At 64.5% G+C, this 21,356-nt stretch overlaps 3 protein-coding genes across 4 annotated transcripts; 1 reads left to right on the forward strand and 2 right to left on the reverse strand.

Moving 5' to 3' along the window:
• Positions 1 to 9: 9 nt before the first annotated feature.
• SLURP1 (secreted LY6/PLAUR domain containing 1) lies at positions 10 to 1,540 on the forward strand (the record flags this gene model as incomplete). The annotated part of the gene is made up of 3 exons (XM_082363866.1): positions 10 to 526; positions 973 to 1,092; positions 1,336 to 1,540. 3 exons carry the CDS (start codon positions 10 to 12, stop codon positions 1,509 to 1,511), a joined length of 813 nt encoding a protein of 270 aa, XP_082219992.1. The 3' UTR covers positions 1,512 to 1,540.
• A 3,307-nt stretch (positions 1,541 to 4,847) lies between these two features.
• THEM6 (thioesterase superfamily member 6) lies at positions 4,848 to 10,233 on the reverse strand. The gene is made up of 2 exons (XM_082363997.1): positions 8,681 to 10,233; positions 4,848 to 6,532 (listed from the first exon to the last, which is right to left on the reverse strand). The coding sequence occupies exons 1-2, from the start codon at positions 9,191 to 9,193 to the stop codon at positions 6,419 to 6,421; spliced, it is 627 nt and encodes a 208-aa protein (XP_082220123.1). The 5' UTR covers positions 9,194 to 10,233; the 3' UTR covers positions 4,848 to 6,418.
• A 4,397-nt stretch (positions 10,234 to 14,630) lies between these two features.
• On the reverse strand, positions 14,631 to 18,404 carry PSCA (prostate stem cell antigen). Of its 2 annotated transcripts, none has more exons than XM_082363998.1 (3): positions 17,215 to 18,404; positions 15,678 to 15,785; positions 14,631 to 15,401 (listed from the first exon to the last, which is right to left on the reverse strand). In XM_082363998.1, exons 1-3 carry the CDS (start codon positions 17,453 to 17,455, stop codon positions 15,190 to 15,192), a joined length of 561 nt encoding a protein of 186 aa, XP_082220124.1. In that variant the 5' UTR covers positions 17,456 to 18,404; the 3' UTR covers positions 14,631 to 15,189. The 2 variants fall into 2 exon arrangements, with proteins under 2 accessions (XP_082220124.1, XP_082220125.1); XM_082363999.1 differs by lacking the exon at positions 17,215 to 18,404 and adding an exon at positions 16,839 to 17,189.
• Between the last annotated feature and the right edge of the window lie 2,952 nt (positions 18,405 to 21,356).

The following is a 21,356-nucleotide window of genomic DNA, read 5'->3' on the forward strand; positions in this document are numbered from 1 at the left end:
ACCACCCTCATGAGCCCAAAAGGGGGCCTGGTGGGCCCACACCCACCCCCTCACCAGGCACTCACCTCCTCTGCACCTGACCTGACACCCCACCTCCGGGCCTCTGCTCTGGTGGGTCCCTGGGTCAGGTATGCACCAGGTAGAGGACGTCTCAGAGTGGAGGAGATGGACCTTGGCCTGGTTGGGTTTGAGAGGGACATCAGTCCAGGCCGGAGCCTGACAAACAGGCCTGCAGTTCCTGTGTGGCAAGAACAGGCCGGGCTGCAGGGAGGGGCCGGGGCAGCCTCCAGCGCCGCGGGGCGCCGCTCCCTCAGGGCCTGTGCATGCGCTGGCGGCCACGCGCCCTCCTGCCAGCCGCCTCCCAGTTCTGCCCTGTGCCACCCAGATGGGGGCCCAAGGGCTGGCTATAAATCCCCACCGGAGGCCGGCACAGGCGGCCGCCCTCCCGGCTCAGGAGCAGAGGGAACGGCCTTTCCCAGGGCCCTGCTGCCGCTGCATCTCACCTCGGCCTTGACCGTGAGCTTGGGTGAGTGCGGCCGGCTGGCAAGGGGCCCTGTCTCTGGTCCTCGCTTGGCCCACCTCCTCAGTGGGGAGGGGGCCACTGGGGGGCTTTGAGGGGAAGGCTTCCTTAGGTCCCCCACTGGGCTCACCTTCCCTCACCCTAAATGAGCCGCCCGGTCCTGAGCCTGGCTTCACCCAGGACAAGGGTCACAGCCCCCTCTCCAGGAAGGCGAACCAAGGCTCGGGGAGAGGGTCGCAGCGTTCAAGCCTGCGCTCAGTGGCCTGGGCCTGAAGGGGCTCAGTAGGGAGAGCCACTCTCCCAGGGAGGGACAGGAGAAGATGCTCCAGGTGGATCCGTGGGGAACGGCCCAGGGGCTGGACCATCCCTGGCCTCTTCTCCAGCCCTTCCTCCTGTGTCCAGGATGGGTCTCAAGGCCAGATGATGAGGGTCTGTCCCTATCCCTCTCCCAGGTGAGGCCTTAAGATGCGTCACCTGTGAGCAGCCCAGGGCCCTTCTTTTGAGCAAGACCATTACTAACTGCAAGCCGGAGGACACAGCGTGCAAGACCTCGCAGCTGACGGTGGAGTCAGGTGAGGCTGGGGGCCCGCAGGTTGGCTCTGTGGGGCTGCATCAGCCTCGGGCTCCCAGCTCCCATCTCAGGGCCACATCGCAGACCCCAACAGGGTAACTTCCCAGGGCGGCAGTTAGTTTAGGGGTCTCAGGGTAGCATGGGAAGAGGCAGGAAGGGCACGGTCAAGTGCATGGAGGCCGGGGCGGCTGAAGAAGGCACTGGGCGGTGGGGACCAGTCTCTGATGGCTGCCCTCCCCGGCAGAGTTCCCCTTCAACCACAGCCCCGTGGTGACCAGTTCCTGCTCCAGCTCCTGCGAGGCCGCTGACCCAGACACCATCGGGGCTGCCCACCCCAGCTACTGCTGTTTCCATGACCTCTGTAATTCTATGGGGGTTGCCAGGCTCAGTGCTGGGGCCCTAGTCCCTAGGGGGCCATAATCCTGGGCCACCTCCTTTCCTGAAGAGCCTGGCACTGCTGGCGGTCAGCGCTGCTGGCACGCCCCCATGGCCCAAGCTCACTGGGCCTCAGGTTACTCGTGGGACCCTAGGGGAGAGAATCGTTTCAGGGCACTCTCTGCCCTCCTCCACCAAACTTGTCAAAAATAAATAAGGTGAGGCTGGAGACGACCTCTTTTCTTCTGGACGCTGAGAGCCCACAGACCGCCTTCAGGCAGCTGGGCGGAACCAGGCGTGTTCTGGCCCCTGAGCCTCGTTCTCACCCAGGGCCATTTCGACCCATTTCACAGATGGGAAAACAGAGGCTTAGGGGGAGAAATGCATCCTAGGCCAGCCTTCCTGAATGTCAGACCAGGCAGGACCCATTCCTCAGCCCAAGTAAAATCTGACCCCGCTCCCAGAATATTCCCTGAGACCCTGTAGGCATCACCCCCGCTCCACACCCCCAGGATGGGGAGGAAACTGGGGTTGCAATCCAGTTTTCTCCACGGGCGAGTATGCCTGTCCAGCCCAGGGCTGCCGCAGCAGCAAGCGGAGGCTGGGGAAGAGGGCATGTGGAGCTCAGACAGCCTGCCTACCCAGGCTGGGTCTTCCCGAGTGTGTAGGAGTGGGGTGCCCCTGGGCCTGCTGGCATCCATACATCTCCACGGGGCTCAGTCACCTCCTGTGACAACGGGCCTACTACACCCTGGGCCCTGGGGACAGCTGAGATTAGAGGAGGCTGTGTGCACGGAACACGAAGGCCATGCCAGCTCAGCCCAGGCCCCCAGGGCCAGCTCGGGGGTCCAGGCCGTGCTGCGCCCGCAGCACTCCCAATGGCCTGGCCTGTCTGCCCAAGGATGGGCAGCAGAGTGTCCTCGGAGGCTGACCACCCCCCAGGAGCCCAGGGTCCTTAGGTCCCAGGAGGCCCTGTCTCAGGCTCCTGCCCCTCCCACGTGGCTCCCAGCTGTCCCTGGCAGTCACCTGCTCCAGCCCCACTCCAGGGAGGCAGAGGCGGGAGCCAGAGTGAGCCCAGGGTGTCTCTGCCCACCATGCCATTGGGCCTCTGGGCTGGGTACTTTCCACGCTCTGCATTGCGGCCAGACTTCTAGACAGCACCTAATGGACCCTGCACTTGGAGGCCAGGGCCAGGGCCACCGCCTCACCTTGGGGACCCTCACCCCAAGGAGTGGGAGACTGAGTCACTCCCACCTCAGCCTCAGCAGAGGAGCAACACGGAGGGTACCTCTGGGCTCTTTAGGGGTGCAGAGCAGGTGAGCGGGCGGGTGGCAGCAGGCACCTGCGGGGCCTCCGCCCTGCGCCGACATGGCCAGCAGAGGGCACGCGCCCCTCGGACCCCTCCCCTGGGCACCCAGGTCATGCATCTGCCCTGCCGACACCTCCACCGGGAGCTCAGCGAGGTGGTCTGAGCCCAAGGGGGCCCACCAAGTCCCTGCCCAGCCCGCGGGCCTGGAAACGCCCACCGGCCCGCACCCACCACGGGAGCTGGGGAGGCCGCGGTGGAGGGGCCTCAAGAGTGGCCAGAGGGTGGCTGGCAGCTGCTCACACCATCTGCGGGCACGTGGGGCCTTAGAGGCAAGGAGCTGGTGCCAGACCGCGCCCACGCCCCACCTCCAGTCATGGGGAAGCTGTGGGTCACAGAGAACTGCAAAGGGAGGGGAGATGCCCACCAAGGGTTACCAAGGGCTGCTCAACGCCCCACCCCTGCCCACTGGCAAGGGAAAGGAGCAAGGGTCCCTCTTCCATTAAGTTAAAATCGAGAAAAGGAGAGATGAGATTAGGGTGTGGAACGCCACCACTGCCCCGCCAGGAGCTCCGGCGCCCCTCCCCTCCCCACCCCCGTGTCCCACAGGCAGGTGTCAGGCGGGGGAGTCACCTGGGAGTCAGATACCCCACAGACAACACAGGGTTGTGGGGTGCTGGCGCGGGCATCTCTGTAGCCGTCGGCCTGTGGGAGGTGGGGAGCGTGGCCCAGGGGAGAACCAGTGGCCGGCGCGCGTGCGGGCTGAAACAGTCACCTGAATTTCTCAACAAAAGCGGCCAGTCCACGGGATCAGAGTGGGACTCGCCAGAAGAGCCAGGCTGCAGATACACTTCCAAAGCCCCAGCCCTGGCCCCAGGGCCCCTAGTCAACAAGGACCCTCTTCCCCTCTGCTGTTGGCCTGTCCTCCAAATGTGGACCGAGAGCCTCCCCTCCCCCTGCCCAGCTGGGGTGCATCTCCCTGAAGTGGACACAGAAGTCCCCATGCCCCTGGGGCAGCCACATGCAACCCAGATGCCCTTGACCATCCTGAACACCCCTTCTCTCTCTCTCCCCCCCACCACACTCACACACACACACAGTGCCAAGTGTGTCAGACCACGCCCAGGCACCCCATCCTGCCTCCGCAGCCCCCCGCCCTGCTCCAGGGCCCCAGCCAGCCACTTAGGACCACTGGCTGGACCTGCCCAGGCCCAGACCATCTGCGTGCACCATTTCCTATCTGTGGTCCCACCCGGGAACTTGTCCTGTCTGGCAATGCTCAGCTCAGACACCTAACACAATCCCCCAACCTCCCCTGCCCCCAACCCCTCAGGACCTGTGCAAACACCTCTTACACGAAGAGAAACAGACATTCTGTGCGGGTGCCCATCTGCCCCCCACGTGGCCACTGGCTCAGGACAGGCATGAGGCACGGCCCATCAGTCCCCAAGGCCCTCAGGCTGCCCGGAAAGGTGGAAAGGGCCAAGGCCTCAGCCGACCACCCTGGCAGCAAACCGCTGACCTGCTCCCCGCCTCTCCAGCCCCACTGTCCCATCGCTGAATGCCTCTTGCAAACCCAGCTGCTTCCAACTGCTCTTCTGTCCCAGGTCCCACTGCTGGCCCTCCTGGGCAGGTGGTCAGAGCACAGACACCACCCACCCCTCCATCACTCACCTGCCTTACATCCCAGAGGTCCCACTCCCTGCCCTCTTGGAGCAGCCTGCGGAACAGCCCCTATGCTCCCCCTGGCCCCCCACGCATCAAGGCCCACTGACCTCTGACCCCCCTGGCACCCACACCCTGCCCAGTGACCCCAGGAGCCTGGGGGCCCAGACCCAGAGTCTGGGGCATGACCTCCCAAGTCCCTGTGGAAAGCTGCAGATGAGAAGAGGACCAGGGCTGGAGGGGCTTGGGGCAGCTCCTTTCTGGCCTCGACCCCATGTTCTGTGGAATGGGGACAGCATTCCAGCCTGCCAGCGTGCTCCCCAAGCTCAGCCAACAAGCCCGACAGCCCCCCACACCAGAAAACACCCCTGGGGGACCAGGGCTTCGGAAATGAGGACTCCCCAGCCAGCTCACGTTTGAGACCCTTTACTCTTGGGCTTTCTTTAAACAAACAGAAAAACTGCAGTGTTCCCACGGTGGCTGAGGCAGATGACACTGTGGGGACAGGGGAGGCATGAGGGGTGCGGCTGTGCTCCTGGCTCCAGCTGGCAGCGGGGTCGTGGGCTGGGTGGCAAGGGGGCAGTCCTGGGCCCCAGCTGCTCTGGCCTGCCCCGTGGGCCGGAGGGGGCAGCTGCAGGGGCACAGGTGAGTGGGCACCCTGCCCTGGGCAGCCCCCACACAGGAAAGCACCAATCCCACACCCAGAGCCCTGACCTCTGTCCCCAGCCAGCCAGGGACAAGGCCCACCTGCTTTGCCCTCAGCGCTCCTGAAGGCTCCGGGCCAGTGCCTGCTTCTCTCCAGGCCTCCCTTTCCCCAGCTGCAAGGCGGGAGACTGGGCAGGAGTGGGAGCCCTCGGCCGGTGACGCCATCAGGGAGCCCCAAGAGCAGCTGCCAGGACAGACCCACTCAAGCAAAACCAAGAAGACCCTCTCCAGCCTCAGCCCACTGAGGGAAGCAGCTCTCTGCGCAGGAAGGAAAAAAGTCAACAGCGGGGCAGAATGTCAGGCAAGGACAGCCCCAGCAGGAGGGCAGACAACTGAGGTGTTGTAGGCCCAGAGAGGGCAGGACCCCCTCCCCCACCATCACACAGCACAGTCCTATGGGCACTGATGGGTGCAGATGGGTGAGGGCACCCAGGCAGAATCCCACTCCCCAATCCCTCCTCAGCAGCAGGCCCCAACTAGGACACCCTCAGCTACGACAGTTCACCACCTCCACTGGAGCCCCTGTGCCATCTGACCTGCACTGGCCCCAGCACACTCTCCAGGGCCACAAGCCTCTGCTGCAGGACCTGCCCCCATCCCGGGAGCCTGGTGGCCAGGCCTCCCTCCTGCGTGCCCTTGGGTCAGTCTGCCTGACCCCTAGTCTGCCAGACTCTGCCCTGGGCCTCCCCTTCCCTCACTCGCAGCCAGAGGGATCTGCCTTGAAATGCTGCTCTGACCCTTCCCAGCTCCTTGCTGCGCCCGAATCAGGCCCCCAGGCCCCGGCCCCGGCCAGCCCCAGCCCCGCCTCCAGCACTGCTTGGGCCTCACCCCCACGGCAGCTCGGACTCCAAGCTCTGGTGCTCAGGGCAACTCTAGCCAGACCCCTGCTCCAGGCACTCTCCCCCAACGCGACACATGGACACGGGGCTGCACCTGCTGGGTGGGCCACCCCCAAACCCCGCTGCCTGCATGCCAAGGGCCCTGGGCCTTCCAGTTTGCCCATCGTCATCATCCTGAGCGCACAGCTGGTCTGGGTGCCTGTGTCACCCGCATCCCGTGCTCCGCGTGGGATGGGGCGTAGAGGGACATCGATAATGGGGGCGGGGGAGGGCCTCGAGCGTGTGAAGGGGGCTGGGCCGGTCGCAAGGCCACTCCAGCTCAGAGAGAGCCCAGCCCGGCCGGCCCATTCTGCGCTCTCTGCCTCCTGGCAGGCGGGGAAGGGTGGGCAACTGCCCCCAGGTCAAGGCTGGTGGGCAGGGCGGGAAGGCTGCGGTGCTCACTGGTCCTTTACAGCGTGGCCGAGCCCGCTCCCGGCCCGGAGCAGCTGGCTGCTGGCCTCGTTGTAGGCGATCCAGTGCTGCAGGTCGGCTGGCAGCTCAGGGGGCTCCACCTGCGGGGGAAGACGAGGGTGAGGCTCCCACGGGCCACCCGCTGCCGTGGGGACCAGCAGGGCCGGGGCGGGGGGGGACAGCCAGCTTGCGGTCTTCACACCTCTGGACCTCGGCTCACACCGTTCCCCAGCCCCAGCCCCCTCCCTGACACCCTCCCAGGCCCCGCAGTGCTGGCTCCTCCCCATCCCAGCTCTCAGGACACCACGCCCCTTAATCAGCCCTGTCTCCCCCACTGGGTCACGACTGAGGGGCAAGAACCTCTGAGGCCAGCTGGTTGGAGTGGGTGACAGGAGACGGGAGACCCAGAGCGGCCAGAGGCAGGGCAGGGGATGCGGGGGCAGAAGCGGCGTCGGAGCGGCTCTGCCGGGAGAGCCCAGGACAGGGCCCTGCCTGAGGCCCTCTCTCTCAGCGCGCCAGCAGGAGCCAGACGCCGCCTCCCAGGTCACCTCGGGGCCTCCGCAGCGCGTTCCTGCGCCCCCCTGCTCAGCCACGCCAGCCGCCTCCCTGCAAACTCGGCCACCATTCTGTGATGGGGCAAGGGGCTGGGCCAGGCTGGAGGGCTCCGAGGACTTGCGGGACTCGCAGGGATGAGGGGAGATGCGCACCCACCTCAGGGCATCAGGGAGGCTGGGCAGAGGAGCTCAGAGCCGGGTCACAGGGTAAGTCTGGGCAGAGCTGGGCCTGGCTCTCGGAAGCGTCCTCCTCCCAGCCCAGCTGGAATCACCAGATCCAGGCTTGGCTGTAGCCCAGCTCTCCCTGCAAGGCCGTTCTGCCCCACACCAGCCGTTCAGCATGCAGATCTCTGGGCACTGGGCTCAGCCTGTCCCACACTAAACCCAAGACTGCGCCCGGGACCCTCCCGGCCCAGGGGCTCAGGCCGGCTGACTCCTGGCCATCTGTGGCCGAGTGTCCTCGCCATGCCATGGTATGGGCCCCCTCGCCTCTCATGTGGATCTCACCCATCAACCCACGCCTGACCACCCTCCCCTGCAGGAAAGTGGCCCTGGCTCCCTCTCCTCCGCCTTTTGCTCGCAGCTCTCAGCCCATCGATTTAAAGCCTCGATGGCCGTCCCCTCCCAGCCTCCTGACGCATGAAGGGACATACAGAGCACCTCTGTGGGTGTGGGGTGGGAGGGATCCAGGCCCTTTGGGGGCGTCCCGGACTCAAAGAGACAGAAAACCAGGGGACTGGGCCTGTGGCCCACTGTGCAGCCTTAAGCAGTTCGCATTGCCCCTCTGAGCCTCAGTTTCCCCACCTCCGATATAAAGGAAAGGCTAGCCTCTCGTGATTAACGTGTGGCTGTGTCCCTCCTCTGCTCCTGTCAAGGGCCAGAGAGGGCAGCACCCTGCCTGAGGGCACCCTGGGGCCCAGCGGGCCCTGGCTTTGGCATGGAGGCTCCAAGCATGTTTTTAGGAACGTGCCTGCAGCAGGAGCCTGCCCTGGCAACCAGCACCGCAGCAGCGTCCCCAGGGCCCAGGTGCCACGCTGCAGCAGCAGGCCGTGCTGGGAGGAGCAGGCCCTGGGGAGGGGCCTTGAGCCCCAGGCAGGTGCTGCAGCCTTCTTTTCTCCAACTGGAAAAGGCAGAAGGGCTTGCAGCTCTATAGGGCTCAGGGCTCACCCCTAACCCAGGTGATGGTGACCCAGCCCCTCAGGTCTAAGCTGGGTGAAGGGGGTCTCAGGTCCTTGAGAACTCCCAGCAACCTCCTCTCACTAACGCCCCAGCCCCCATCTCCCCACCCCACCCCCACCTGGCTTCCATGCTACATTCAGAACCAAGGACCAGTGAGGCCGGCTCCGCACTCCAAGCCACACTTAGACTCTTTGGGAGACGCCTGGTCTGGCCTTCCCCGTTCTGGAAAAGGCGTATCGTGGGGCAGGGAGCCTTGAGGGATTAATAAGGGATGGCAGGAGGGGAGCATGCTGAGTCCGACTACAGAGAGTTGATGAGGGGACCCTGAGAGGTCCCAAGAAAAATGGCATCAGTGAAGAAGGCCCTGGGTCCAAAGAAAAGGGCTGGAGCGGTACTCGGCCGGACAGGGGCACCCCAAAAGGAGTAGGCGGCAGGCCTTCCACAGGGGCGGGGGGCAGGGACCAGGAGTCCGCAGGGTCCAGCGGGAGGAGTGCGCTCGGGGCGGGGGACGCTTACCCTGCGCTTGCACAGGTGCTGCACGACGCGCTCCGGCGAGGTGCCCAGCACGTGCTGGCGGGAGCGCAGCAGCGCGCACACGAAGCCGTCGCGCAGGCTGATGAAGCGCGCCTCCAGGTAGAAGGCGCGGTCGTCCCAGCCCAGCAGGCGGGTGCGCACCTCGAACGGCTCGAGCAGACGCAGAGAGCGGCGGTAGCGCGCGCACGAAGCTGCCAGCACGGCGCGCGCCCCGAGCGCGCGCAGAGCCCCGAGCACGCCGCAGCGGGCCAGGTGCGCGGCGCGCGCCACGTCGGCCTCGCGCAGGTAGCGCGCGTTGTTCATGTGCAGCAGCAGGTCCAAGTCCGAGGGCAGCACGCGGCCCGCGTAGCTCTGCTCAGCCAGCAGGTCACGGACGCGGGGCTGCAGCAGGCGCGCGCGCAGTACGGCGCACGGCACGCGCACCAGGTACCAGCCGTCCAGCAGCGCGAAGTAGGCGAGCGCCAGGGCCAGCACCGCCATGAGCAGCCCCAGCATCGCGGCGGCGGCGGCAGCGGCGGGCGCAGGGGTGCTGCGGAGCCCTCGGCGCTGGTACCGACAGTGCGCGCGGCGGTGCAGCCCTGACACCCCAGCTCTATCGGCCAGCCTGGGAACCGTTGAGCGCAGCGCGGCCGGAGCGAACCATCTCGCGAGGCTGGCTGAGGGGGGAGACGCGCCGGAGGCCTGCGCGGAGCCCCGCCCCCCGCCCCGGGCCCCCCTCCCCGCTCTCAGTGGTCCGTCCTACCCCCGCCGCCCGCGCCGCTTTTGCTTTCCCCGGAGTGGGCGGGGTATAGGGCGGCGCGCCGAGCACCACAGCGGCATCTGGCGGTCACGCCCCGCGCTGCAGGCGCGGGGGCGTTCCGGGTCTCCCCCAGCGTTGCCCGCCCTCTGGGAGCGGGAGCCCCTCGCGCCTTTCCCTGGCTCTTGAAGACTTGGAGTGACCCCGGAGATTCCGCCTCTGATCTGGGAGGGTCAAAGTCTCCAGCACTTCCCCGGCCTAGGCTGTGGAATTTGGCAGGACACATGGACATAGGCCGGTCCCTAGCGGCGCTGCTTGGAGGCTGCTGGAAACCGACCCTCCTCTACTCCAGAACCACCAGGGGCTGGCTCCCCACTTTCGCAGGGCGACAGCCCCATATGCGGCGGGTTCAGGGAGTATCTCAGTCTGGCTCCAATACACCTTTTCAGTCTCAGCCTGTAACCTCATTAACCCTCCCCCCACATTCACCACTTCCTCCCCAAAGGTCCTGATAACCGCAACCTCATTTCCAAGCATTCCCACCCTTTGCACTTTTTGAAGCGGGAGCAAATAATGTCCCGGATGGAGAGGGAGGAGTCAGTAAATGTAAATGACTCAGCAACCGATTCAAAGGCCTTGCCTTAGGCACTTGGGACGCCTGGCCTGGCGGACTGCCACGCACAGTAGGTGTCCTGTCCCTCTTTTCTGCGAGGCCGGGAGGGAAGGCCCAGAGAAGGCCCGGCCGGCCTCCAGGCCTCTCCAACGACGGCGTTTGCCAGTGACCCCGGAGGCCGCCTCCTTAGGTCAGTACTGGAGTCCCGGGATGGGTGGGTTTAAGGAGTGATTGCTGAGGTCCCGAGGCTCTGAGAACGCATCTGGCAGCAGCTGGACTGAGGCAACTGGGCTTTCATCCAGTCCACACCCAGCCTGGGCTCGGGTTGAGGGGTTCTTGAAAGCCCCTGAAGGAGATCCTGGGGTAGCCCTGTTCCACAGTCCACGCTGGGGCTGGGTGGCCTCCCATGCCACATTCACTGTCAGGGCAGAGGCTGAGTTTTTTGCTTTTCTGGCTTTGCTTCTGGGGCCAGCAGCTGGGCAGAGTGGGGTCTGGGTTTTCCTGAGTCCCTGGATCTGCTTGGATACTCCCAGGGACAGGGAACTCGTTTCCTATCAGGGCAGGCCCAGCTGCCCTAGGAAGCCCTGGCGGTAAGAAGGCCCTTCCCGCACATTGCTCACGCGTGTCCGGGTAATGCTCTCCCTGCCCTGGCTTGGCTCTGAGCTGTCTGTCGGGGGTGAGCTAGCTTCTCAGGGCGAACAGAAGAATGACATGTCTTTGGAGCCCCCCTTGGCTGCTCCTCTGAGAACACAGCCTCCTTGTCACCCACCTTGTCCCGTCCCCCCTGGGGAGGGCCCCGAAGCTAGAGACCTGGTTCTGGAGATGTCAGTGAAGTTTGGTGAATGAGAATCCAGCCGGGAGCTTATGAGACCCCTGCCCCCAACTTCCTCACAGCCTGTGCTCCCCCCACCGCCCCGCCCACCTGGCTTCCTTCTGAGCTTCTGCTATCCAGGAGGCCACCCAACACCGCACACGCACACACACACACACACACACACACACACACACACACACTGCACATGCTGTTGTCTCTGCCAGGGGACCCCCCCTGCCCCATCTGCCCCTTTCCTGAATCCCGGACTGGGCTAGATCCCCAGAGCCCTGGTCTCACTCCACTTTTACTCACAGATATGATCCGTAGGCACGGGGGGCTCTCGCCCTGCTAGACCTTGAGGCCAGGAGGCCAGGGCCTGGTCTGTCTCGTTGATTGCTAAATCCCAGGGCCAGCGGGATGCCCGGTGCACCGAGGGCGCTCAAAACGTGAATGCTGTAAGGACCAGCGCCTTCTCCGCCCCCCCTCCTCCCACCATCGGGCCGCTTCAGTCCCACACAATGGACGCAGGCATGTTGTGATGGGTCACTGGCAGTTTATTGGGAGTCTGGAAGGAGTCCTGGGCGCGGAACCTCGATCCCTTCCCTCGGCCCTGGCTTGGAGTATCAAGCAGGGTGGAGGAGCAGCGGAGGGGTACTTCTGGGTCCCCTTGGTTCCTCAAGGACTCTCGTGTCTGGGTAGCACCGGGCGTCACCGCCAGAGGCAGGCCCGCAGCCTAAGTTCTAGCGGCTGCCTGCTTGGATTCGAGGCTCCAGAACCAAGAGGAGCAGGGGCTCAGGATGCCGCCCGGCAAACCAGGAGCAGCAGTGAGAGTGGCGGAAACGCGGCGGGCAGCCCCTCCCTGGACCGGGACCCAACCTCGGCCCCGCCCCGGCCCCGCCCAAGCTCCGCCCCGCCCCGCCCCCAGAGCCGCCCCCGGGCCGGGCCCGGCCCGGACGCCAGCAGCGCCCCGCGCGGGGCACGGATCCTGGCGGCAGCAGCTCTGCGAGCCCTTTTGGCCCAGACCGTCCGCGTTCGAGGGCTCGCATGGGTACGCGCACACCTTGGTCACCACCACAGTGCCACGAAGGGGTAGCCTGCGGGCGGGACAGAACCAGGGTCGCGAGGGAGCAGACCTGTTGGTCCGCAGTGCGAGCTGGGGGGCCGGCCACCTGAAACTCAGTTCCGTAAAAAGGGGGCGGTCTCCCTAACAGAGGGTAGCTCTATCGCAGGCCTGGGGGAGACCGACTCGATTACTCCTGTGCTGGGGTTCTTTTCTGGGTGCTGTCTGCCCTGGGCGAGTCCTGAGCCAGCGTCCCTGGTGAGGCAGGCCTGGGCCCCCAGGGCGCGTGTTGACGTTCAGGCAGCGGGCCACGGTGGTGGTCCAAGCACCGGGCACAGGCGAGCTGCTCACCCGAGGCCTGCCCCAACACCCCACAGCTTTTGTGGGGTGGATGGATGGGGTCCCAGCTCTGCGCCCTGCAGCTGTGGGCGCTTGGGCAAGAGCTCTGCGTCTCTCCTGACTCAGGAAGGGCCCCCTGGGGTACTCCAGGACTGCACAGCACCCACCGGAGACCCACTCTCCTTCCCATCTAGCTTGACTCTCTGCTGCAGCTGGAGTCCAGTGGGGAGGGTGGGGACATCCCCAGGGAGCCGGACCAGTCATCAACCTCAGCCCCCGAGGGGCCGGAGAGATGGTCCGGCCGAGCCAGAGTCCTCAGGGGAGGAAAGCCCAGGGCTGGGTGTGGCTGGGAGCTGGGGCCAGGGCGGGAGATAACCACTCAGGGGCCTGATTTGGGGTGGGCAGGAGCCTTCTGTGTGACCCCAGGTCAGCTCCTTCACCTCTCTGAGCCTCTTTCAACCGGGGTTGGAATGCAGCCTCACCAGTTCTAACTAACTGTGTGATCTTGGGCAAGTTGCTTCACCTCTCTCTGCCTCGGGTTCCTCCTCTGCACAGCCCTGCCCCCAAGGGGGGAGGAATGGATGAATGACTGCATGGGAGGCGGCAGAGGAGTGCCCGGCCCGTGGTGAGCGCTACGCCATGTCTGCTCTTGTCATCACCGATTACTAGAGATGCAGACAGACCAGGACAGTATCTCTCCCACGGAAGATGCTCAGCAAGTGGCATCTTAAAAACAAAGACACGTCGGTCTGTCCGGAGGATCATCTCAACCACCACGGGGTGTCTAGTCCTTACCAAGGAGAGATAGAGGTTTAGAAAAAAAAAAGCCGCTTCCTGAAGAGAGTGTGACCAGGTGTGTAAATTCACAGGATGCTCCTTATTCTTGCACAAGAAGCATCAGCATGAGGGTGAAAATGGGGCCGGATACCATCCTAGGGCTCGGGGAGAGGGTTCTGCACTTGCTCTTTCTTGCTTTCGCATAGTTTCTGACGATGAAATGGTGTGGGGTGGAGCGGTGGGGATCCCAGTCCAGACCCTGCGTTGGGCCGGCTGAGGGACCCTGGGCTGCCCCTGCAGGTGGCCCCCGTGCTGTCCTCACGCTTGGAGAGGCAGAGCCCCCATCAGCCCTCCGTCCTGCAGGAGGGGGAGACCTTTGCCCCGAGGTGCTGGGTCGGGAGCAGAACAGGCTCCTGGGCCGCCCGGGGCCTGTCCCTGTTCTGGAGGCTCAAGGCTGCGTGACCTCAGGGATGGCTCAGGAGGCGAGGGGAGGCCCCGGGTTACAGGGCCTGGGGAGCGCGGTCAGGCCTCCCACCTGCCGTCTCTCTCCTCTCATGTTGACCCAAAGAATTCAAACCACTGGGGCCCAGGGCACCTCACCTCCATGAGCCTCGGCCCCAGGGCAGCGCACCCCTCCACAGGGAGGCGCTAAGGTGTGGGTTGCCGTGGGCTCTGAGTGTGGAGACCTCTGGTCTCCTCTGCCCTCCCGACGTCACCACCCGGGGCACTGGGCTGCCTGGGGCTCCCTGTGCCCTGGCCTGGACTCTGGTGAGCGTGACCCCACCCCACCTGCTGCTGTGTCAACCTGGAGGGTCCCTCCAGGACCCGGGTTCTAATCCTGCCTCATCCACCGCCCAGCGCCTGGTGTGGGCTGGAAGCACCGTCCTGTGCGGGCAGGTCTCACCCAGGCCCCGGCCCTCCTGAGCCCTGGCGCCCGAGGGCAGGGGCCAGCTGGGTTTTCAGAAGGACTTTCCCAGGTATGAAAGAGGCCAGGCAGGGGCCGTGTCCCCTGGGGCTCCCCCAGGCCTCACAGTTAGTTACCCCGGAAGGAGCCCCAAGCATGCGATGGGAGCATCCTAGAGAGGGGAGGGTCCCGCGCTCGGGGTTGGGGAACTGGCTCAGCACTGGAGACCCTCTTGTACAGTTTGAATTTTTTGCTCTGGGTGTGAAGCCCTTACAACAAACAAAATAAGAAATTGAAGAAACAGACAGAGGTGCTGTCCTCAAGCTGAAGGGGGAGGACAGGGCAGGGGTCTGGCGGCCTCGTGCAGCAGCAGCCCCTGCCACCCAGAAATGTCTCCATGCCTTGAAGTCTCTGGGTCAGTCCTCACAGCAGAGATGGGTCCCAGTGAGCATCTGAGGCTCAGAGAGGTTGAGCAACATGTGTGAGGCCACACAGCAAGAGCCGGGAGGCCCCAGGGACGCGGCCTTGCAGCGATGTCCTCCCTTCCAGGAGTCAGACATTTGCTCCTGCCCTGGCCGGAGCCAAGGGCACGGCCACAGCCACAGACGTGGCCCCAGGTGGCAACGCTTCACAGCCCTGGACCCCAACCTTGACCTCAGCCTGCGGGCATGCAAGGACAGACTCACTGCAACCAAGCCCATGGACCTTTATTAAGGGCCTACTGTGTGCTGGGGTTGCTGCCCCAGGACCCCCATGAACATGGGGAGCTAGTCCCCCCTCCAAGCTTCGTCTCTTGGGGCTCCCAGGACCTCACACCCCTGACCCTAATTCTACTCGGAATGTTTCCTCTCAGCCTTTTCGGGGCCCTCCTGAGAGCCTGCTTCATGCTGGGTGCGGGGGACACCACAGGCAGGACCTGGCTCAGCTCGTGGCGGGGGCAGGCAGGGAAGGCTTCCTGGAGGAAGAGGTGCCTGAGTGAAGGTTAAGGGGTGGGTCGGAATATTGGGAAGGGGTCTGCTGGGCCATCTGCACGCTGTTCCACATCACAGAGCGCAGCCTGCCGAGCGGTGGGAGCTGGGCAGGAGTCCTGGAGGGAGCCAGGGAGGGCTGGAAAGGGCAGAGGGGCATCGCCCGACCTGAGTTAGGGTTCAGAAAGGGCTGTGACTGGACCAGGTGTGTGTGAGGAGTGCCCCCCGGGCCCCTGGGCACCACTGCCCAGCATGGGACACAACAGGGTCCTCCTGGATCCTACAGCTGCCCGGGGCCCCAGAACAGCAGCACGCCAAGAACGGTGAGCGGCGTCAGGGTGACAATGGCCGGCTGCAGGGCGTGGGCCCCGCTGGCGTTGCACAGGTCAGTAGAGCAGCATGTGACGTTTTTCTTGCCCACGTAGTAGTCCTCTGAGTCCATGCAGTGCAAGCTGCAGCCCTTGCTGATGAGGGTCAGGAGATCAACAGCACCTGGGGGAGGCACGGGGACCACTGGGCGAGGGCCGGGCCCTGGATACTCACCCGCCAAATACAGATGGGAAGCTGAGCATCAATATTTATGTGTGGACAGGAGAACAAGTGGGCAGGGGGACAGGTGGACAGAAGGATGGACAGTTCAGCGCAGACGCCTAATCCCAGGCCCTTTGAATCCCTGCCAGTGGAGGGAAGGTGCAGGGCTTCTAGGGGATGGTGCAGGGGGCAGGGCAGGGGCGCAGGGAGGCCTGCGGGGACAGCAGGGCCACTTACGGATGAACTCGGTCCGGCACTGGGTCTCAGAGCGGCTGCAGTTCTGCATGTGCTGGCAGTCCTCGTTGCTGACGTTGGCCTTGCAGGAGTAACACTGCAGGGCGGTGCCTGCAAGGTGGGGGTGGGGTGGAGCTCAGAGGCTGCCCACCCATGCTGCGGGGGGATGGGGGGAGCCTCGTTTTCTCAGCGGTCACACAGAGTAGGGAGCATTGTCTGGTGCACAAGAGCCACAAAGCGGGGGCCCCTCACAGGGAGGGCGCCACGCCCACCCCCTGCTTGCCAGGCCCTGCTACGATGCCCACGCTCCTGAGAGGGACGCACGCTAGGCAGGTGGGGGCAGCAGGCACAGGACCCTTCACACTGCCTCTCAGCATCCCCCTCCCCCCGAGCCGGAGCTGTGAGCCCGTAGGTGCGCCCCTGGCCCGGCCCTGCTCTGTCCCTGGGGGCAGTGGCCCCAGCTGTCGTGACAATTAGGTCTCCTCTGGGTAAAACGATGACGAAGCTGGCATCCATGTCACCTCAGTGCCAACAGGTTCCCCGCGGGTGGCCTGTGCTCGGGCACCGCACACGCCGGCCGACCCGTGTGTTCTCGGGCACCACCATGATCATGCTTTCCAGGAGAGGGAGCTGAGGCTCTGAGAGCTTTACTGATCACCCGGGGACCCTGGGCCAGGAGAGTCCTGGAGCAGTGCAGGCCCACAGCCTACCCCTGCTGCCCCCATCGGAAGCCGGGGCTGGGCCTGGGGAGAAGGGCCCGATCACTCTTCCCTCCGTCCCTCTGTGGCCCTTCTTCACTTGAGGCTCTTTGCCCCTGTGCCCCCCGCCCACCCCACAGGCTCTCTGCGCATCCCTCCATCCGTCACCCCTCCAGCAGCCAGGCCGGCCCCACGGCGCTAGAGGAGAGACCCCTGCTCTGACCCGCCTGCTCCCGCCTCGGGGGACAGCTAGGAGATGACCCGGTATCCTGGCTGCACCAAGAGCTGCCCCAGGGGGACCTGGGTGGGGTCAAAGCCCCTTCTCCCCGCCTCTGCCTCCCGTCTTTCCGCCCAGCCTGCCCCCACCACCTCCTTCCTCTCTGCCTCTCTGGCCTTCCTCGATCATCCGCCCCCCGCCCCGGCCCTACTCCCCCCACCCCTGCCCCTTGGCCCCCTGTGGTCTCACCTGGCCGCAGGGCCAAGACAGCGGCTAGCAGGGCAAGGAGGACAGCCTTCATGGTGGCGGGTGGGCAGCGGGGAGCAGACCTTGGGCGGCTTTATATGGCTCTGCTGGCTGGGGTGGGGGGGTGGCCGCCCACGGTCAACACCACTAGCTTCCTGGCCGCAGGGCTCCAGGGCGGGGCAGGTCCCAATCTCCAGCCCCCGCCCGGCTGCACCCTCCCGCTCCCTTTGGCCTTCTTTCTGCTTCGGGAAGGCAGAGCCTGCCCGGGGCAGGGGCCATGTCTCAGCCACCCCAGGACGAGGCCCCAGACCGCTTCTCCACCACCTCAGAGGGGCGGCGAGGCCAGAGAAAGGAGACCGCATTCCCCAGATTCACTCACTCCTTCCGTCTTTGAGCCCAGGTTGAGGGCCCCTCCCTCGGCCCCACTGTGCTCTGTGCGGGAACCATGCTGACCCCTGTGGCTGAGTCCCGCTGGGCTGACAGGCCTCGATCAGACGGCACAGACGATCAGCAGGAAGGAAACGTGGGCTGCAGAGAGGGGGCCTGGTGGGGACCTCCTGGGGAGGGTGCGAGGGTGTGGCGCACAGCGTACGGGCCAGAGCTGCGGGCCTCACCCTCATGACCTGACTCGATACCCCGCCAACACCGTGGCACTTTAGCTGCAGGGGAGTCCGGGAAATGCCGTGTCAGGGGCCTCTGCGGGACGAGGAGGTGACAAGAGCTTGGCACTGGGCCAGACATTCTCCATCCAGACCCAGGCCCCCTCTCCACCCTGTTTGTGTCCTGGGTCCCGTAAGGATCCTATAAAGGCTTCCACTGGCCAAGACCTGAGGGTGAGAGGTTCAGCAGCCAGGCCAGCTGTTCCGCCACACCTGACGCCTGGGCCACCCTGGCAGCAGCTGCTTCCATGTCACCAGCCTTCTCCCATCACAGCGGCTCCAGCCAGCCTCTGGGACTGGCCCTTCCCCTCATTCCTCTGCACCAGGGGGGCCAGTGGCTCCCGGCTGCTGTTGCTCTGGGGGCCATGAGTGGTCCCTGTGGCCCTCTCAACCTGACCCTCCCTTTGTGCCCAGTCTCCCTGGGACCCCTTGGAGTGTCGGCCAGGTGGTAGCAGGCACAGGCTGCACCCACCGCCTGCTGGTCCCAGGGTGTGTCTGGGGGTGAGGAGCTCCTCCCACAGGGGGAGAGGGCCTTTCATTTCCTCAGATCTTCCTGGCCCTGTGGATGGCCTTGTGGAGCATATCTCACTCCCCTCCTTGATTTACCCCCCAGAAAAGGGCCCAGGGCACGTCAGGGGTGGAAAGGACGTTGCCAGGAGCAGGGGCACCAGGGGAAGGGGCTCCCTGGGCCGTAGGGAAGGCCGGGGAGCAGGTGAGTGCCCCGCAGTGGGGGGACGCCTGGGTGCAGGGGTGCCCTGAGACCCAGCCCTCCCGGGATTCACGGCACTCCTGGGGTCTACCCCGACCCCAGCGCCCCGGCTCCCCCCAGGCCGGGCTCTGTCCCTTGGAGCCTGGGGCCCAGAGAGGGAGGAACTTGCTCAAGGTCACACAGAGGTGAGCGTGGCCCCTGCACCGGCACCTTCGTTGCCCACGCTGCCCGCCTGGTACTTTCTCTCTGAACACGCCCCCCCTGCCCCCCCGCCCCCTCAGCTCAGCTGCCTCACGTGGGAAGTAAAATGTTTGTGCCTTCACTGTTCCCTTGTGGGGCTGCCCGTCTGCGCCCCGCCCCCACCCCAGTTCACAGGGAGCTGCGGTGCCCTGGGCCGGGGCCTTTCTTCTCTGTTTTGTGTTCAAGGCACCCAGCACCTAGCACCAGCCTGGAGCACTCATTCTTCAAATATTGACAGTTGCCCATGTGTTCGTTGATGTGATTTGATATGAAGTGGTTACCGTAAGGCATTGGTTCTCAGATGGGGGCGTCTCCGTGGCCCAGGGGACGTTTGGCGGGGCCTGAAGACATTTTCAGTTGCCCTAATGGGGGTGCTCCTGGCGTCCAGGGGTGCAGGCCGAGAATGCTACTCCACACCCCGCCGTGCACAGCACAGCACCGCAGGGTCCTCGGCTGCCGTCAGGCAGGACCGCCCGGAGCCCCGGCGATGGCGCTGCTTTGCTGGGGTTGGGACCCGCCACTCTCCCTTCCGATTTTTCCCTTTGCGGTGGGAATCTCTGTCCTTGGCCTGTCCCATGGCTGTATTTTGGAGGCACGTAATTTGTCTGGTTGCACAGATTCACAGCCAGAGAGGAATTTGCCAGGATGAATCATACCTGGACTCGGCCATGTCTGATGTAGAGAGGGTCTGGAGGACACCTTGGGCTTTAGGGGTTCGTGTGGACCCTGTAATGAGTTAAGACTCCTGGGCTTATTGGGATGACGGGACTGCACCGTGCATGTGAGAAGGACATGAATTTTGAGGGCCAAGGGCGCAGCGCTATAGGCTGAACTGTGTCCTCCCCTAATTCATATGTTGAAGCCCTAACCCCCAACCTGATGGTTTTCAGAGAGGGGGCCTCAGGGTCGGATGAGGTCATGAGGTTGGGGCCCTCACGATGGGATTCGGTGACCTGAGAAGATGTGGCACCAGCTCTCTCTCTGCCACGCGAGGATACAGTGCGAGGGAACCGCCTGCAAACCAGGAAGAGAGTCCCCACCAGAACCTGCCCACCCAGGAACCCTGATCTCAGACTGCCGGGCTCCAGAACTGGGAGAGAAACAAATTCTCTTGTTTATGTCACCCAGACTCTGGTATTTTGTTATGGCAGCCCAAGCTGACCGAGATAGATGACCTAATGGACATGACTCAAATATAGAAGACCACGGCTGTCATGCCCTGTGGACAGTTATTAAACTCTACTCCTAATCACAGTTTGAGCTCTGACCTGGGCCCCAAACTGAGCTCTCACTGGGGTCAAAGTCTAAGCCCCGACCCTGGTCCCATGCTGAGCCCCATCCCGCCACTCGTGCTCTGGGCACGCAGGGAGCCTGAATTGAGCCTGGATCCTTCGGTGGGATCCACCTTCCCGGGAAGGCCTGTAGGGGCGTGGCTCCCCGCAGTCCCTCTGTACAGTGAATGGGGTCGAGGGGTGGCTTCCATGTGACTCGCCCTCAGCCCCTCCTCTCCTCCGCTCTGCAGCCACCTCCTGGGACTCCAGATCTTCCTGTTCTCTTGGCCCTCCGCCTGCCCGCCCATGGGCCCAAACCGGTTGGGTTCCCTGGAGATCCTGCCTGTTCACATAGCTCAGGGACTTCCCTCATCTTGCCAGTGTGCAGCCGGGGCTGCTAGGACTGGTGGTGGGGCTGGGCACTGGGGGGGAGGCAGGCTGTGTGGGGCAGACCCACCTCACAGGGGTTCCTTGCCAACAGACCACTGCCGCCTCCTGGGGCTGCCACATGGCTCCACACTTTAATGGACATCAGTTTTGAATGAATTCATTATTTTATGCAGAATTAATTAAGAAAAATAAAGATGGGGTATTACTGCAAAACCGCAACTGAATTCTCTTCCACATTTGTAGACATTTTCCTTTAGAAAAGTGCATGTATCACCAGGAAGGTAATTGGTGCACTGCCAGATCCCTGACAGACTGGGGACAGCGTCCATGGCGCCGGGCTCCCCATTATAGGTTCTCAAAATTAAAGCCGAGTCTTGCAAGCTCCGACTCTGTGAGCTGTCTGTGTGTGTGAAAACTGCATGTGGGAGCGACCGTGTGGAATGCGTGTGTGAGGGTGTGTTCCTGGGTGGACAGTGCATGTGGAGGGCGTGTGTAAATGCGTGTCCCACAGCTGAGTGTGCGTGCAGGGCACTGAGACCCCGTCCACCTGATCGGTGCACCAGCCCCACACTGTCCGTCCTGGGCTCAGGGGTCTCAGTCCCCAGAGAGCCCTGGTCGCAGAGGTGCCCCTCCTGTGTGTTCCCAAGTCCTCAGGGCCTCGGTGCCTCTCAGGACTGAGCCCCTAGCCGGCCCCCCTTCTCCTGTCCACTCCTCCCTCCCCGAGTGAAGTCGGGGAGCCAGGAGCTCCGGCCACACCCCCAACCCCCAAGTAAAGTCCCCTCTGCTGTGAGAAACCCTCGCCCTGGCTCTGGGGGGACCGGACATCTCTCCACCCGAGGGTCTGGAACCTGGGCTGGGTGCCCAGCGTGGCCCCGGCCAAGGGCCATGGGCAGAGGGACCACAGCACTCAGGAGCCCCGTGGGCTTGGAAGACAGTGAGAGCAGGACCTCGCCAGGCCTGGTGGCCCAGGAGGACCTTTCTGGGATGCCACGGGAGGGGGCGGGGAGGGGCGTCCGCTCAGCCAGACCCTCTCCAAGGCCTTCGGGCTGTGGACAGTCTGGCCTGGTCGGGGGCCTGACCCTGTGCACTGGGGGGATACTTGGGGGAGGGGGCCCTCCATGCCAGGCTTCATGTGACACCAGGGGATGGTCTTCCTTCTTCCGACCCCTTCCTCTCTGCCAGAGTGGACTCAGTCCTGGAGACGAGGCCCGAGGCTCCCAGCGTGATGGTGGGAGCATCGGCCCCAGCAGGT

The sequence above is a fragment of the Balaenoptera borealis genome (assembly GCF_965194805.1).
Source record: "Balaenoptera borealis genome assembly, chromosome: 17".
Lineage (NCBI taxonomy): Eukaryota > Metazoa > Chordata > Mammalia > Artiodactyla > Balaenopteridae > Balaenoptera > Balaenoptera borealis.

Bases quoted from the DNA above. Each gene is read 5' to 3' on its own strand.
- THEM6 (XM_082363997.1), bottom strand. From the start codon at position 9,193: ATGCTGGGGCTGCTCATGGCGGTGCTGGCCCTGGCGCTCGCCTACTTC. The intron at 6,533-8,680 runs GTAAGCGTCCCC...CTTCCCCCGCAG, and splicing joins AGCACCTGTGCAAGCGCAGG to GTGGAGCCCCCTGAGCTGCC.
- PSCA (XM_082363998.1), bottom strand. From the start codon at position 17,455: ATGAGGGTGAGGCCCGCAGCTCTGGCCCGTACGCTGTGCGCCACACCC. The intron at 15,786-17,214 runs GTGAGTGAATCT...CCCACCTTGCAG, and splicing joins TGGGCTCAAAGACGGAAGGA to GCACCGCCCTGCAGTGTTAC. The intron at 15,402-15,677 runs GTAAGTGGCCCT...TGCCTCCCCCAG, and splicing joins GTGCCGGACCGAGTTCATCC to GTGCTGTTGATCTCCTGACC.